Source organism: Tachypleus tridentatus, chromosome 7 (assembly GCF_004210375.1).
Source record: "Tachypleus tridentatus isolate NWPU-2018 chromosome 7, ASM421037v1, whole genome shotgun sequence".
In the NCBI taxonomy this organism is placed as follows: Eukaryota; Metazoa; Arthropoda; class Merostomata; order Xiphosura; family Limulidae; genus Tachypleus; species Tachypleus tridentatus.
Window position 1 is genome coordinate 71646724 of NC_134831.1, and position 16247 is coordinate 71662970.

The 16247-nt window shown below is 29.0% G+C and overlaps 1 protein-coding gene across 3 annotated transcripts in view; it reads left to right on the forward strand.

The window, feature by feature from the left end:
* Ranbp16 (Ran-binding protein 16) overlaps positions 1-16247 on the forward strand; it is a 63711-nt gene that overhangs the window by 14301 nt on the left and 33163 nt on the right. For all 3 annotated transcript variants that reach the window (XR_013030932.1, XM_076512398.1, XM_076512399.1), the window contains exons 5-12: positions 4264-4338; positions 6166-6315; positions 9429-9629; positions 10172-10291; positions 11966-12112; positions 13275-13447; positions 14047-14104; positions 15213-15351. Coding sequence is in view for 2 of the 3 variants with exons in the window: in XM_076512398.1 (XP_076368513.1) it covers positions 4264-4338; positions 6166-6315; positions 9429-9629; positions 10172-10291; positions 11966-12112; positions 13275-13447; positions 14047-14104; positions 15213-15351 (1063 nt within the window). In the remaining variant the exon portion in view is untranslated. The remainder of the gene's footprint in view (positions 1-4263; positions 4339-6165; positions 6316-9428; positions 9630-10171; positions 10292-11965; positions 12113-13274; positions 13448-14046; positions 14105-15212; positions 15352-16247) is intronic.

Consider the following 16247-nt stretch of genomic DNA (forward strand, 5'->3'; position numbering starts at 1 on the left):
ATTTTGTGATGACTTCTAAGTATCTTATGAAGAAATAAAAGACATTTTCAAAAATTAGAATGAAAATACTTTTAAATAAAACTAAATATAAGGTTTTTGTATTTGCTTATTTAATTAATTTTATTTTGTGTAGGGCTGGGTGGTCAGTCACTTGAATTTGCTAATTGATAATATTAATAAATTACAATAAACTAATTGATATTTCACATGTAAGTTGGCTAAAACTTTTAATGCTACAACTCTGGTTTATATACCTGCAATAAGCAGAGCACATACAACCCAGTTGATAGCTTTGTACTTAACCACAAGCAAATGTAATTCTGAATAATTTATTATGTTGAGATTCATGACACACATCAATTAAGTTGAACAGCCTGAATTAATAATAAATCATAATGGTAGGTTTTTATTACTCTGGTGTAAAATTGGAAACACTAATTTCTATAATTATTTTTGTAATAACCCTATGCATAGAAAATGTACATGTCACAACTTTATGTTGTTACATTCAAAATTTGATTAAACTTTTTATTATCAATGTATATCAGTAAGCTTGACATTAAAATATAGTTTATAAATCAACTTTTTTATATTATCTAAGTTTTAGCTTCTTAGTTTCAAAAGAAAATATTTAACTTTTCACAATAGGCTGGGTATGATATACACAAGTTTGTCTACACATTTGTACATGTTAAGTATTTGCACCATAACTGTTAATACAGCATGTGTATCTTCACAAAATTTGGAAGACTTTTAGTAAAATTACAATATTTTGTACACAAAATAATATATTTTTCATAAAATATTTTTCTAAATATTTGTGAAAATATTGAGTCTGTTTCATTACTAGTCTGAGTGCAAAATGATTTTATGTTATGATTAAAAAACTATTCTTCATCCCCAGAATCTTAAATATTTTCATAATCTCTCAAGACCTACTTAATACATTTCAAACATTTGTTTTCAGTATGACTTTATATTTTATATTATTTTCTATATCTTAATTGTGTGGGGCCCGTTACTTGATCAACCTTGTAACCATCATAAAAAATTGTTGTTGTTTTTTTTCTTGCTAGGAGGACTACATATTATAACAAAAATAGAAATGCTTAGTATAAGTAGCTTACATCTTATAATGTTATATATTTATTATATTGACCCTTCAATCATGCTTAGCTAATATTACATAACTTGCATTGACACAGTGCACATACACTCATGTTATATATCCAATATTACAAAACTGACCTTCAATCTTCTTTGTCTTGGCTGTGTTTTAGTGGACTAGTATTTTGTAATATACAGTCACATTTATTTTATTATACATTATATATATATATAGATTGTTACTGTTTTGAAGTAAAATTATGAAACTTATTTTTCTTAAAATATAGAACAATTAATTAAAAGTAAAGCAAACAGTTATCTCTTCTAGCTATGATCATTGAACTTGGTTGCTGCTGGACATAAGTGCTAAACCTTTTAAGATTAGACATGTGGAGGATATCAAACAATGTTTTTTTTAGGTTTCATATATACATTTCAATAACCAAAAATAATAAATAACTATACTGATATCATATAATTCTACTGAAATTTGATTAAGCATAATAACTAAGAAGTAATTAGGTTTAAAAAAAATATTTAACTTTGAGCAGACTAAAAACACAACCTACCTACCTTGGAATCTTGGTTTGAAAGTAAAAACCACTAGGGTGACATTATAAGCTGCTGATTGATTATTCCCATGTCATATATTGAAGTAAGTGTGTATAAAGGCCCATAACAAAAATGGAAAGAGGTGAATGGGACCACTGTTTGATTCAGTACATAAATCATATCTCAGCAAAATGAAAAGAAATGAGGTTTTTATTTTATGTTCTAGCTTGTTAATATTAGTAATTTGAGTTTCTAATTTCTATGAAACTAGACATCACAAACATCTAATATTAAACAGTGCTACATTCGACATACCACATGACTCGGTAAAATCTATATTTAGATGTGTTCATTTAATATTTTCTTTTAAATGAAGAAATTAACTCATGTGTAACATTAAAGTTTGAGTTATAATCTTCAATTTGATTCCAAACTTATTGAAATAAATTTGTAAAATAATAGTTCAATAAAATTTTGAATGCAAGTCAACAAATGAGATGACATGATCTTTACCTCATGACCTATCATGAAAGGGTTAAAATCTCATCCCTCCTCTGATTGTGTGATGTATCTCCAGATTACCTATCTTAGACTTTCTTCTTACCTTTACATATTTGTTTTTAATTTTCAACTTAATGGAAACGTGTACTGTAGATATTGATAAACCAGATTATAAGCTTAAAAGATCTAATCTCTATTTACAAAAAGTATAAAAACAGACAAACCAATATGATAAATTCCTCCTGTCTCATTCTGTCTTTCAAAAACATTTTAACAATACTATCTGACATTGCTATTTTATTATTTGTAACCAACAGAAAGAGTAGCTTTTCCTTTACAAGATTACATATACAGTTATTTTGTTTGGTGTTTGTAAGTGTATATTTAGCCTTAGTTTGATTGTTCACAGTAGAGATTTTCTAGTATAAACAGCTTATTAAAAGCCACTAAACCCTCTCAACACCATGAATAGATTAAATTGCATGTTATGTTTTACATAAAAATTTAAAGTCTTAATAGATTTTTGTATTATAATTCAGCAGAGATTAACAAGCATTTGGCAAAATTATCTTACCCTTGCACAAAATCTTTATCCTTGAGAACTAATGCAAAGTGTGACGTATGCTTTAAAAATCTTTTAATTATGCATTTTAAATCATAAAAATGCATAATCGACTAAAATATAAAAGTAAAACCTAAATATAATTTAACTGTCTCTAACTATAATATATTTAGGTATGAAACAATCACAAGTGATATCATCAATCAAGCAACTAACAATACTCCAGGCAGTTATGTCTTCCTCATGATGAAAACTGTGCATCAGTTTTAAAGTAACTATTGTTCAATTATAGTGTAAAATAAGCTCTTTCTAATAATTATATGCATGCTTACATAACCTCTACATGTAGGCTTTAAAGCTCAAAAAATGTATTGAAAGTAACCATGGCACCAATCAGAGGTTGACAGAATTTTAGTTGTTTCAATTGCAGTCATCCAGAAAACTTTGAAATGTGCATGTCAGTAGGTTACATAGACATCGTATTGTCTAGATGTACATCTTCACACCTGGCATTATATTATTCAAGATATGGAATGCCAAAGTTAGAGAATTTTGTTATCACGTGACAATACTTCTGAGGAGTTAAGTAATTTTTTAAAGGTTATTTTCAGAATACAGGACATAAAACATAAATATTCAAATCACAACATACATTGTAATGTATATTTCATTCATGTACGTTGATAACAAAGGTGTTTAATTAAATTATGAATATAACTTGATAATTTGCACTGAAAAAGGTGAAAAAGGTCCAATACTGTTTATTAAAAGCTTGCAAAATGTTGTTAAGATAAAGTTATTGCATTTAAAGTGCTAGTATGTATAATTTCACAGCTACATGGTGGTTACAATGTGGTTGTAAGGTTGGTCAAAATGACCTGGTCCATATAGAGGATTGATGTATTATTTTATATGAAACTAGTTGATGTAGTCAATACTAATAAGTAGTCAATGATGTCAAGTTAATTGCTGAAATGTAACCTTGTACCCTTTTTTTATTTATTTCTTGATAAATTATAGCCAGTACTTTAGTATTATATGTTTAAAATAACTTTTTCATAAATAATTCAGTTTTAATTGTATTTTTGTGCAACATGATTTTTCTAAAATTCCACTTTTGCAGAATATTTTTCTTGTTTTCATTCATCTGTTAGTGTTAACACTTCAGTATTGTATCATAAATACAAAACTACGGTATTTGCGTTTTTATTTATGCTGAAAACATATAAATGCTATGAAAATTTTTATTTATAAAACCAGTTATCATATTAATAAAGTTTTGTTCAATATATCTTTTGGCCTGGTGTAGATAAAGTGTTAAAAATTTAAAACAGAACCCTGTTCCAAATTCGTAGACATTGTCTTCTATATTCAGAAAATAGTATAAAATTTGATTAAAGAAGAAACATTTCAAACTTTACAGAACATCAAAAATGAGATCATTAATAAAACTGAAGCTGTTGAGAATGAATACATGAATAAAATGATTATCTGTCTAAAGTCTGCTGTACATAGTAAGATGTTGATTTCACTTGTTCCAGGGTTCAGTAGAATACTGTGTCATTGGGGTCCAGCTTCTTTCACAGTTGACATGTGAAATCAATCAAATAAGTGAGGTGAGTTGACTCTGATGATAAATCATGCTATTTGATAGACACACATGAATTCACGCAAATTTGTTTTACTTTAATTGAACAATAAAAAAATGTATAAAAACAAAAAGTAGAAATGTTTTTGTACCAATTAGAATAACTTGTGCTTATTGACCTATAATATTACCATGTGAATAGAAAATGGAGGGTACTCCTATTACTTTCTAGTGCTTATTGACCTATAATATTACCATGTGAATAGAAAATGGAGGGTACTCCTATTACTTTCTAGTGCTTATTGACCTGTAATATTACCATGTGAATAGAAAATGGAGGGTACTCCTATTACTTTCTAGTGCTTATTGACCTGTAATATTACCATGTGAATAGAAAATGGAGGGTACTCCTATTACTTTCTAGTTGTTGCTTTCAGTAGCAGTATTGGTTAAAATATGTAAGGTACCTAATTTCATTATTTTTAATTTCATTGTCATACACTTTATTACAGAAATTGTTTTGCGTTGCTAACTTAATATAAGTATTTTGGACCAACCTAATTCCTATGTTGAACAAACATTCTTGTAAGAACATAAGAAAAATATTTCTTGACCACAAGAAACCTACTTGAAATAAAAATGTATTTCAGAATAGCTGGTATGGATATTGACACTTTTATTGATAAGGATAGAACAATGTTTTAACTTTCTTCGGTCATCTTCAGATTAAGAAAGGTTAACCTGAAGATGACCTAGGAAGGTCGAAATGTTGTTCTCTCCTTATCAATAAAAGTGTTAATACCCGTACCAGCCATTCTGAGATACATAAGAAATATATATTTAATTAGACATACTCATTACTATGTTTTTATTTTCATCTAAGTAAGTAGCTTGATCTGGTAGGATATTAATTAACTATTACATGCTTTTCGCTACATGCCAAGTCAAGAGAGATAGTTTCAGTTGTGGAATAGCTTTTTAAAAACACTTGAAATTTTGCATTCTTTGCCAGGATTTAATGGCATTTTGTATTTGATCCTGAATTATATAGATACATTAATCATATGGGTATAAAAAAAAGAGGTTAAAAATTAATGCCTTGTCTTTCAAATTCCAAATAGTATATCATGTAAGTTTAAGGACTTAAATATATTCACTACTGAAAAGTGAAGTATTCACATATTTCTTTATTAAATCAATAATTGTTCTTATTTGTGTAATAATCAAGAAAATTGAGATTTTATAATGTTTGTGAGTTTGCATCTTGCTAATAATATTTTTTTACCAACATATATATTTTATTGGATTATAAATAATTCACACTTAAATAAAAGTTAATCTGATTGGCCAGTTTAATTATTCACACTAACATAAGAACTAATCTGATTGCCAGCAAAGACTAAGTAAAAAAAATTAAGATATTGTTGAAAACTGCTATTGGTAAAAAACAGTTATCTTTGTTTGTTTGTTTTTACAAAGTTTATATAATCATGGTCCTCCTTAACTTAATATGTTTCTATAAATGACAAAAAAAAGCATTGTATAAATGTATTTAGGTGTGTTATGAGATAAGAAAGGGACTTGCCATTGTGTGCCTGGTTGGACTAAAAAAAGGGTTTTTTGCCCAGAAGATTTGGTTTTTGCCATGTCATGGATATAAATATAAGATATATCTACCCTACTTTCCAAAGTTTTTATTATCCTATATATATTTTTGAAAAATAGATTTACTTGATCAGATTCCATTCTGTGTGTAGTTATCAAAATATTTTTTAATTTCTAAGTATAAACTATAAAACAAAAAAGTGTGGTTTGATAATTTAAATTAAAATGATTTATGTTTTTCATTCAATAGGCAGAGGCAAACAGATCTTTAACCAAACAGCGTAAAATTGCTTCATCTTTTCGTGATAGTCAACTTTATGAAATTTTCCAATTAGCCTGTGATCTGTTGAGACGAGCTTTGGAAACATGGAAGTCAACAACATTTAAGGATGAGTCGCAAGTAAGCATACATCAAATTCTTAAAGTTGTTATCTTTATTAATATGAAATCTAAATTGTTGAAGGTAAACTGAGAAATTACCTGATATTAATCACTGTGTTCTTTTCCTTTCAGCACAGGAAAATTATTCTGTAATATGGTTGAATAAAACAGAGAAAAACCTTAATTAAAAAGGAGTCGAGTGTGCATTGTGCATTAACTGTGGAAAAGAAAGATTCTTAAAAGTACTTTTTTATGGTGGTGCAGTGGTAAGTTTTCAGAATTACAATGCTGAAATCATGAACTCGATTCCTCTTGGTGAACTTAGCAGATAGCCAATTTTGGCTTTGCTGTAAGAAGCACACACTCTTAAAAGTAGTTGTATTAAATCTGTAAAGATTAATTTTGGCTTACAACACCATATATTAACCTTCTCAGTTCTGGTGTTCATAATGTATGTTTTCACCAGAATTATCAATCAATTCTATGGCTTTCTAACTTTCTCAAGTAAACATAGATTTTTATCATTTCTCCAATAATTAGTTCTAGATCCTTCTCATAGTGGATCTTTTCCACATAGTAGATACTAGGTATAACCTGGATTGTGAAACGATCCAAATCATATCTTATCTAACTCAGCATCTCATGTAAACCTTATCTCAAGATTTCAGATTTCTCCTCAGTGTTAGTGTTTCATTGTTATAGCTTCAAGGAGCTATTGATTTGATCAAAATGTCATTCTCATCAGATTGCCTGTGTAAATAAAACATTTAATTTCAACTGATGCCCTATCTCTGAATATTCAGTTGGATATGATTTGATCAAAATGTCATCGTCATCAGATTGCCTGTGTAAATAAAACCTTTAATTTCAGCTGATGCCCTATCTCTGAATACTCAGTTAGATATGATTTGATCAAAATGTCATCGTCATCAGATTGCCTGTGTAAATGAAACATTTAATTTCAGCTGATGCCCTATCTTTGAATATTCAGTTAGATATGATTTGATCAAAATGTCATCGTCATCAGATTGCCTGTGTAAATGAAACATTTAATTTCAGCTGATGCCCTATCTCTGAATACTCAGTTAGATATGATTTGATCAAAATGTCATCGTCATCAGATTGCCTGTGTAAATGAAACATTTAATTTCAGCTGATGCCCTATCTTTGAATATTCAGTTAGATATGATTTGATCAAAATGTCATCGTCATCAGATTGCCTGTGTAAATGAAACATTTAATTTCAGCTGATGCCCTATCTTTGAATATTCAGTTGGATATGATTTGATCAAAATGTCATCCTCATCAGATTGCCTGTGTAAATGAAACATTTAATTTCAGCTGATGCCCTATCTTTGAATATTCAGTTAGATATGATTTGATCAAAATGTCATCCTCATCAGATTGCCTGTGTAAATGAAACATTTAATTTCAGCTGATGCCCTATCTTTGAATATTCAGTTGGATATGATTTGATCAAAATGTCATCCTCATCAGATTGCCTGTGTAAATGAAACATTTAATTTCAGCTGATGCCCTATCTTTGAATATTCAGTTGGATATGATTTGATCAAAATGTCATCCTCATCAGATTGCCTGTGTAAATGAAACATTTAATTTCAGCTGATGCCCTATCTTTGAATATTCAGTTAGATATGATTTGATCAAAATGTCATCGTCATCAGATTGCCTGTGTAAATGAAACATTTAATTTCAGCTGATGCCCTATCTCTGAATATTCAGTTAGATATGATTTGATCAAAATGTCATCGTCATCAGATTGCCTGTGTAAATAAAACATTTAATTTCAACTGATGCCCTATCTCTGAATATTCAGTTAGATATGATTTGATCAAAATGTCATCGTCATCAGATTGCCTGTGTAAATAAAACATTTAATTTCAGCTGATGCCCTATCTCTGAATATTCAGTTAGATATGATTTGATCAAAATGTCATCCTCATCAGATTGCCTGTGTAAATAAAACATTTAATTTCAGCTGATGCCCTATCTTTGAATATTCAGTTAGATATGATTTGATCAAAATGTCATCGTCATCAGATTGCCTGTGTAAATGAAACATTTAATTTCAGCTGATGCCCTATCTCTGAATATTCAGTTAGATATGATTTGATCAAAATGTCATCGTCATCAGATTGCCTGTGTAAATGAAACATTTAATTTCAGCTGATGCCCTATCTCTGAATATTCAGTTAGATATGATTTGATCAAAATGTCATCGTCATCAGATTGCCTGTGTAAATAAAACATTTAATTTCAACTGATGCCCTATCTCTGAATATTCAGTTAGATATGATTTGATCAAAATGTCATCCTCATCAGATTGCCTGTGTAAATAAAACATTTAATTTCAGCTGATGCCCTATCTCTGAATATTCAGTTGGATATGATTTGATCAAAATGTCATCGTCATCAGATTGCCTGTGTAAATAAAACATTTAATTTCAGCTGATGCCCTATCTCTGAATATTCAGTTGGATATGATTTGATCAAAATGTCATCGTCATCAGATTGCCTGTGTAAATAAAACATTTAATTTCAGCTGATGCCCTATCTCTGAATACTCAGTTAGATATGATTTGATCAAAATGTCATCGTCATCAGATTGCCTGTGTAAATGAAACATTTAATTTCAGCTGATGCCCTATCTTTGAATATTCAGTTAGATATGATTTCCATTGCTTATTTTCTCATGTTTGTCTCTGTTATCTTCTTGAAATGAAATTGACTTAATTTGTTTCAAAGTTTAAAATAAAGTCTTGGGTAACTGTGGCTTTATATTCAAATATATATGAAAAGTGCAGATATACAACAATAGCTGAATACTAATGTTGTAATAGAAGTATTGAATGTTTTAACACCATTTTGTGGATTAAAAAACTTTGTGCATAAAAAAAAGGGTTGTAAATGTTACATAAAACATTTGAACATTAGTTCCAAGCTCATGAAATGTTACACTTTCATGTCATAATCATTTATATATCCTTACTGTTTTCAAATTATTTGTGAGTTTAACTGTTATTGCAAAATTATTCTAATTGTAATAAGTATTTGAACTTGGTAAAGTTATTTTGCAAAATGTATATGGTAGTTTACTATTTCTATTATTAGCATGCACTGATGAATCAGCTGTTGCAGTTGGCTTTCAATTGTCTTTCATTTGACTTTATTGGAACCTCACCTGATGAATCTTCAGATGATCTCTGTACAGTGCAAATTCCAACCAGTTGGCGACCTGCTTTTCTGGATTTTAACACACTACAGTTGTTTTTTGACCTCTACCATTCCCTACCAACTCTCCTGTCACATATGGTAATTAGATGCTTAGTTTGCACATCTCAGTCAAGAAAGAAAAATATTCTGTTTTTATGAACTGTGGAATGTTTTATGGGCTTTGTCTTCCTGGAATTTAGACTTTTACAGTTTTGGTAACAATACTTTCATCAGTGCACTGTTATGTATTTTATCAATGCATTCTGAGAAAGATGTCTTTAAATTAAAACTGGTGCATTTGTAATATCACAAAACCATGTTGTTCACATGACAGATTTTACAGTTTGAAAACTCTAACATTGGGCCTTTAAACATGCATACCTTTGATGTGAAATTTTTACCCTAAAATTTACTTTATTACCTTTTTAGAGTTAATATTGTTAGAAGATAATTTGCAAAATTGTTCTTCTGGGTGTAATTTTTTTATCCATTTTATTATGAATTTCTTATCATATGCAGGAAGTAATTGTTTGTTTTCCTTATCTGTGTGTATTTTTGAAAGTCTGTGTTTTTCATTGACATAAACATGATCATGATTTGATGTTTTTAAAGAAAAATAATAAGTGCACACTCTTCTTTAGGCACTGTCTTGTTTGGTACAAATTGCTTCGGTTCGAAGGTCATTGTTCAACAATGCTGAGAGAGCAAAGTTTCTATCGCAGCTTGTTAGTGGTGTCAAGAACATTCTGGAAAATCCTCAGGTATTAAACCTTTTGCCTCAGGTGTCCTTTACTGCACATTATATAAGGTTTTAGTGTCTTACATTCAAAGATTTATTAAACTACTTTTTGTAAATGTTATACCAATTAGAATAGCATAAAATCTTAGCTAGTAATCCATATTTTAATATTATATAAGATTTAAGTTCTTAGTTCTAAAAGGCAATATTTAAAAAAAATCCTGAATTTTCCTTAATGTGACACGTGACACATGTGACACATTTTCCCTCAGCATGTCATCATCCCTATTTTATTCACCACCCATCTAAAAAAGTATAAAATTAAACATAAATTGCTCGATATAAATTCATCATTGCTCAGATAAACCTCATTTATTATGGTCTTTAACTTTGGTTATAGAGCTATCAAATAGAAAATCAGATCCCCCTTTTTACATCCTCTCTTCTATACTTTGTTAATAGTTCACTCTTACATTGAACAATATACTACCTGTAACCAGCATAAACTCAAGGTTTTTATCTATCAAATGACCTGTTGTATAATACCATGTTCTGAACTGTTAAATGTCAGTTTCACTTAGAATACAGGCACCATTCCTGTGAAAAAGTTAATTACCAGCTTGAATGAATTTGCAGTGACTCTTTGTCACAGTGTTAGGAAGAAAGAACATTATTTAGACGTAAGGGAATTTGTCTGCTTTTTACATGTTATTAGTCTGTATTGTTTGGAGTATTACTTAATTAATTACAAATTACTAATTGCAGTACTTTGAATAAAATCAAAAATTGGGTGAACTCTCTTTGACAGCCAAGAGAGAGAAAAAGAAGGTTGGATAACTATTTCATATTCTATATATATAATTATAAAAGCAACTAAAATGTAAAAATAAGGATATTTTTAGGTTAGTTGAGATTAGATTAAGTAAAATAAGTAATAATAAAATAAATATATTTTATGAGGCATGCATGCAAGTTGCTTATACTAGTTGTAGTAACTCATGGGTTATGTAATTCAATAGTGTAGCTTCATGTGTCCCGAGTGATTTACAGTTTATAATAGTAGGGACAGTAGCTAGTCACAGGTCAAAGGGCAATAAAATATAAATAGATGTATACTGTCACAAACTTAGAGCCACTTAGGATAAATTAATGTGGTTTCATTTTTGAGTTAGGGTAGAGAAAATAACAGATAAACTGTCACGTTTCATTGAGAAAAGGTTGAAATGTATTTAATAAGTCTTATGGACTACAAAGTTTAAATTTTTTGAAATAAAGAAAACTTTTTTTTAATTTTAACATGAATATTACTATTCAAAACAAATACTTGGTATATTAATGGACAATCCTTATTTTAAAAATACTCCACTGAAGTGTAAGTTAAAGACTTGTTAAATGAAGTACTACCAAATTTTGTGAAAATATACTTTGTATTAAAAGTCAGAAATTTTAAATCTGAAAAGAATTTAAACAGTACAGAGAGGTCACATGGTTGATCATATAGACTGAGCCTTTGCTAAAAGAGTTAAGATCTGCTCTTTGAATACTTGTGGGTTATTTTGTTATGAGAACTCACTAGAGTTAACATTATTAAACAGATGCAAAAATACTTAAGACAATACTACATTATAAAAACCAATTTTCTCATTGCTTAAAAGGAATATATTCAAATTATTAAATATTTTCTTACTTTTAACAGGGCTTATCAGATCCTGGAAACTACCATGAGTTTTGTAGGCTGTTGGCCAGACTGAAGTCAAACTACCAGTTGGGTGAACTAGTCAAGGCAGAAAACTACAGAGAAACCATAGCCCTTATTGCTACATTTACTGTTACAAGTCTTCAAGTAAGTAGTTTATTTTTTTTCAGCATTTGATTTCAGAAAAACTTAATTAAATTTATGTGATAGGTGAAACAAACTGTGATATTATAATCCTTTGACTCTTTGAAATCAAACTAAACATTTTGACTGGTCTTATAACCATCGTGTAATCACAAAACTATCCATATTATAATTGTGTATGCACCAAGTATATTTCTGTGAAATTTGCAAACTTTTGTTAAATTTTTCAAAAACAAATTCATTTTTTAATAAAGGACTTTAACAAAATGATTGTTTCTGAATTATCAAACACTGTGCTGAATTTGTCTTGCAATTTTTATATTTTATTTGTATAACCTCTTGAACATCCTAAAGGTTTTTCTTATATTTTCTTACTCTAATACTAAATGTCGTAAAATCAGCAATGTAAAGTAAAATAAAAAACTGAAAAAAAATATTAATTTTTCTCATTTTTCCTTACTGGAATGCCTACATATTGCAGTAGACAACTAGACAGTATTTATTCTTATATCTAAAGCTAATAGACTTTTCATCTCTTCTTTCATTTGCTTTTATTGTTTTATAGCTACTCTTAATCTCATTGTGTACCAGAAGTCATCTATTATGGCCAGACAGCTTTGTGGATTTGACTTTTTTCTTTATATCTTAATAAAACAAGAAGCTTGGAGACTAGATATCTATATTATTGTTATGTTTTACTGAAAAATTTATGATACTCATTTAGTAGGTTCTAGAAGTTATGTAAGTGAAATGTGAAAACTTTTAAGATGCGGAGAACTATTGTTCTTAGTATGAAAATCATTTCACTTGTACTGTACTGATGAAAAGTTCACAAGTTCAAGGACATTTTTATTATAAACATTGTTAAATATTCATATTTTTTGTGTACTACAGATATTTAATATTAGCTAAAAGATTGTAAAGATCCATTTAGTACATTTAGAGTTATAATATGTGTATTTTCCTGGATACATAGTTATTACAACTTCAATCAAAATGATTAAGCCTGTATACAAAGAATTAAGTGTTAAAATATGAATTATTTGTTACTTTATACAGATTCTTTTTGTTGTTGTTGTTTTAAGATTAATATTTTACTAATCAATAATGTTGAGCTCCCAATCTCTCTCTCTCTTTCCCCCCCTCCCTTTCCAACAAATGTTAGATGTGGCAGTATGCTCCAAATAGTGTCCACTACTTGCTGAGCTTATGGCAACGAATGGTGGCATCTGTTCCCTATGTCAAGGCTTCTGAGCCCCACCTGTTGGAGACATACACACCTGAAGTTACCCATGCTTACATTACCTCCAGGTTGGAGTGTGTAACAGCTGTTGTAAGGTAATTTTGGTATTATATTCAATTACACTAAAATTATTTTTTAGTTTAATTTTATAGGAATTCTGATATGTGCTTTTTTGTGGTGATTTAATGACATGTATTTGAGTTCAAGAATCAACCTAATGGTGTAATAGAGGTTTGAATAATGGCATATTGTCTTACTGTATAATTGGTGAAGAAGGGTAGTGATATAAATTTATACTTAGTATTTATTATTAAATGCCTAATGTAATAGACTAACTCAACAGGCAAAGTATTGAATTTCAGGGATTGGTAGCTTTATTGGTTTGAGCATCTGCCTGGAAGACAGTAGCATAACCTTGAAGTTTTTTTTTTGGTATATAGTTTTATTTCCTGAAACTTTCAACTGCTCTTTTCACTTATTTAAATAACTAACTCATTTATAAGTATTTTCTGTTCATGATGAACTCTTACATTTCTTGTGAATTGATTCAAGGAACTTGTATTGTGCAATTGCTATGTTTTGGATTTTCAGAAAGGCTTAGATGACATTGCTGTTGCTGTGTGTCTTTCTTAAGTGTCCTAAAACAAATTTGTAATTGAAAATTGAGCTTTGAATGTTGCCAATTTCTCTGTAGGGATGGATTAGATGATCCACTTGATGATACAGGGATGATACAACAACAACTAGATCAGGTGGGCTATGTGAAAAAAATAAATAAAAATAAAGTTGTGTAATTGCTTTATGATATCTGAGAACACTCTAACATCAATGGTAGGTATATCTCACTTTACAACATATTCTATTTAGAAAATGAAGTTCTAAAATAAATTGTAATACTGCTTTGAGGTTTAGAAATGGATAATATTATTAATGTATATTATTCTCATAATGATTAGTGATAATATTATTTGGTTATAATGATAGATTATTATGTTTTATTTAGAGAGTAGAATTAGTCAACATTGTTTCATTATTGTGCATGTTCAAGTATTAATTAATTAATAAAGTCTGAATTTGCCTTGGACTTTAATTCTGTCATACGTAAAAAATTTCTTTACAGTTTTACATGCTTATTTATTCATTGTCCCAAAACTTTCAAAGTTTTTAGTTTCTGTTATTCGGTTTGATATAATTACAAAGAAATTGAATCCCATTAGTTCTTTTTTCTTAAAATTTATTGACCATCGTACTTGATTTAAAAAGCCGTCTAATAATTAAATGTAATAGTAACAAGTTACTGTACACTGAGATATAAATAACCAATTTTTATGAATGTTAAATCTTATGAGTCATTTAGGTTAACTTTTTTTGTAACCAAATAATTTACCATATGAAAATTTGTTCTTATTTTGAGTTAAATTCAAAACATTGTGAGGTTATTCAGCTTCAAATTTTATAGGCTGTCTTTTTTAAAGTATAGTAATCTCCCAGTGTTAAACTGCAGCTGGTTGATTTTCTTTTAATTAACAAGTTCTTGGAAATATTAACATTTTATGTTAAAAATGTAGCATTCTTTTCTATTATAATATACTGGCTTAGCTAAGAATGTGAAACATTTTTAAGCAGTATATTTGTAAAACGTTTTGCAATATTTTCTATACACAGGTCTAAAATAATTTATATTACTATCATAAAATAGAAATTGTGCATTTTGTTCCTCCATTTTTCAGACTTGCATGTATCTTTGTTTTCAAAAATTGATGGACATATGTAAAAACTGAGGAGCATGTAAAATGAAATATTGAAAGACAAACTGTTTAAGCAAACCAATGATTTATTTATACATACATTTATATCTAGCTAGCAACTATAGGAAGATGTGAATATGAAAAAACTTGTACACTTCTTGTCCAAACTTTTGATCAAGCAGCACAGGCATACCAAGAACTTATGCAGGCCCAGACTCCAAATAATAGGATAGACATAGCAATCCAAGAAGGTAAGGAGTTGAAAGTAATATATCTTTTAGTCATTGCAATAGAAGTAAATGTGGAAAGAATATGAAAAGGTGATTCTGTATGAATTCATCAATGCTTTTATGGTTTGTGTTGGAAAAATGATCATCTGTTAGTTAGTGTTAGTAAACATTAATTAAAGAGGAATAATTTCAGTAGTTAAAGTTGGGGAACAGTTTATACTTCTGTCAAAGAAGAAAGTTAATTTATCCTGATTCTTGTTTCATTTCAATAAAACTGATTTCTTTAATTTGTAATTAAAGTTGTAAAACCACAGCCATGAGGATGCAGGAAGTGAAGTCAGTTTTTACTTAATTACTTGTTAAAACTATTCAGTCATCACAAAAATTCCAATACTTTGCTTAGAAATCAATGGTTTGAAATGTTCAAAATATTTTAACTAGAGTATTTTGAGATAGAAAACTTACTGTTGATAATGTAATGTACATATTACATTCCTATGTTATTCATGATGACAAGAAACCCACTTGAAGTAAAAATGTCTTCTAAAGACAGCTGGTATGGATATTAAAACTTTAGTTAAATAAAGTACAGAACAACATTTTGACCTTCTTAGGTCATCTTCAGGTCAAAAAAGAGTTTGTTACTGACCATGGCCAGGCACATGCCTTAGACACTAGAATGTAAATAGGTATGGGATTGTAGGAGGCATTGCAGTTAGATGTTAGGTTACTAAATAATATAGTTATGAAGGTGTTCCTTTACATTGGATCAATTTTGGTTTGAGTTGTATAAGTAGGAATTCTTTGATTTGCATTTGTTTATATTTGTTTCCCTGACTAGTATCTGGGTGTTTTCTGTGGTTATGTTGTATTTGTTTGATTTGCAGTGTTCAAAAACATATGAAGGTGTTTTTTTT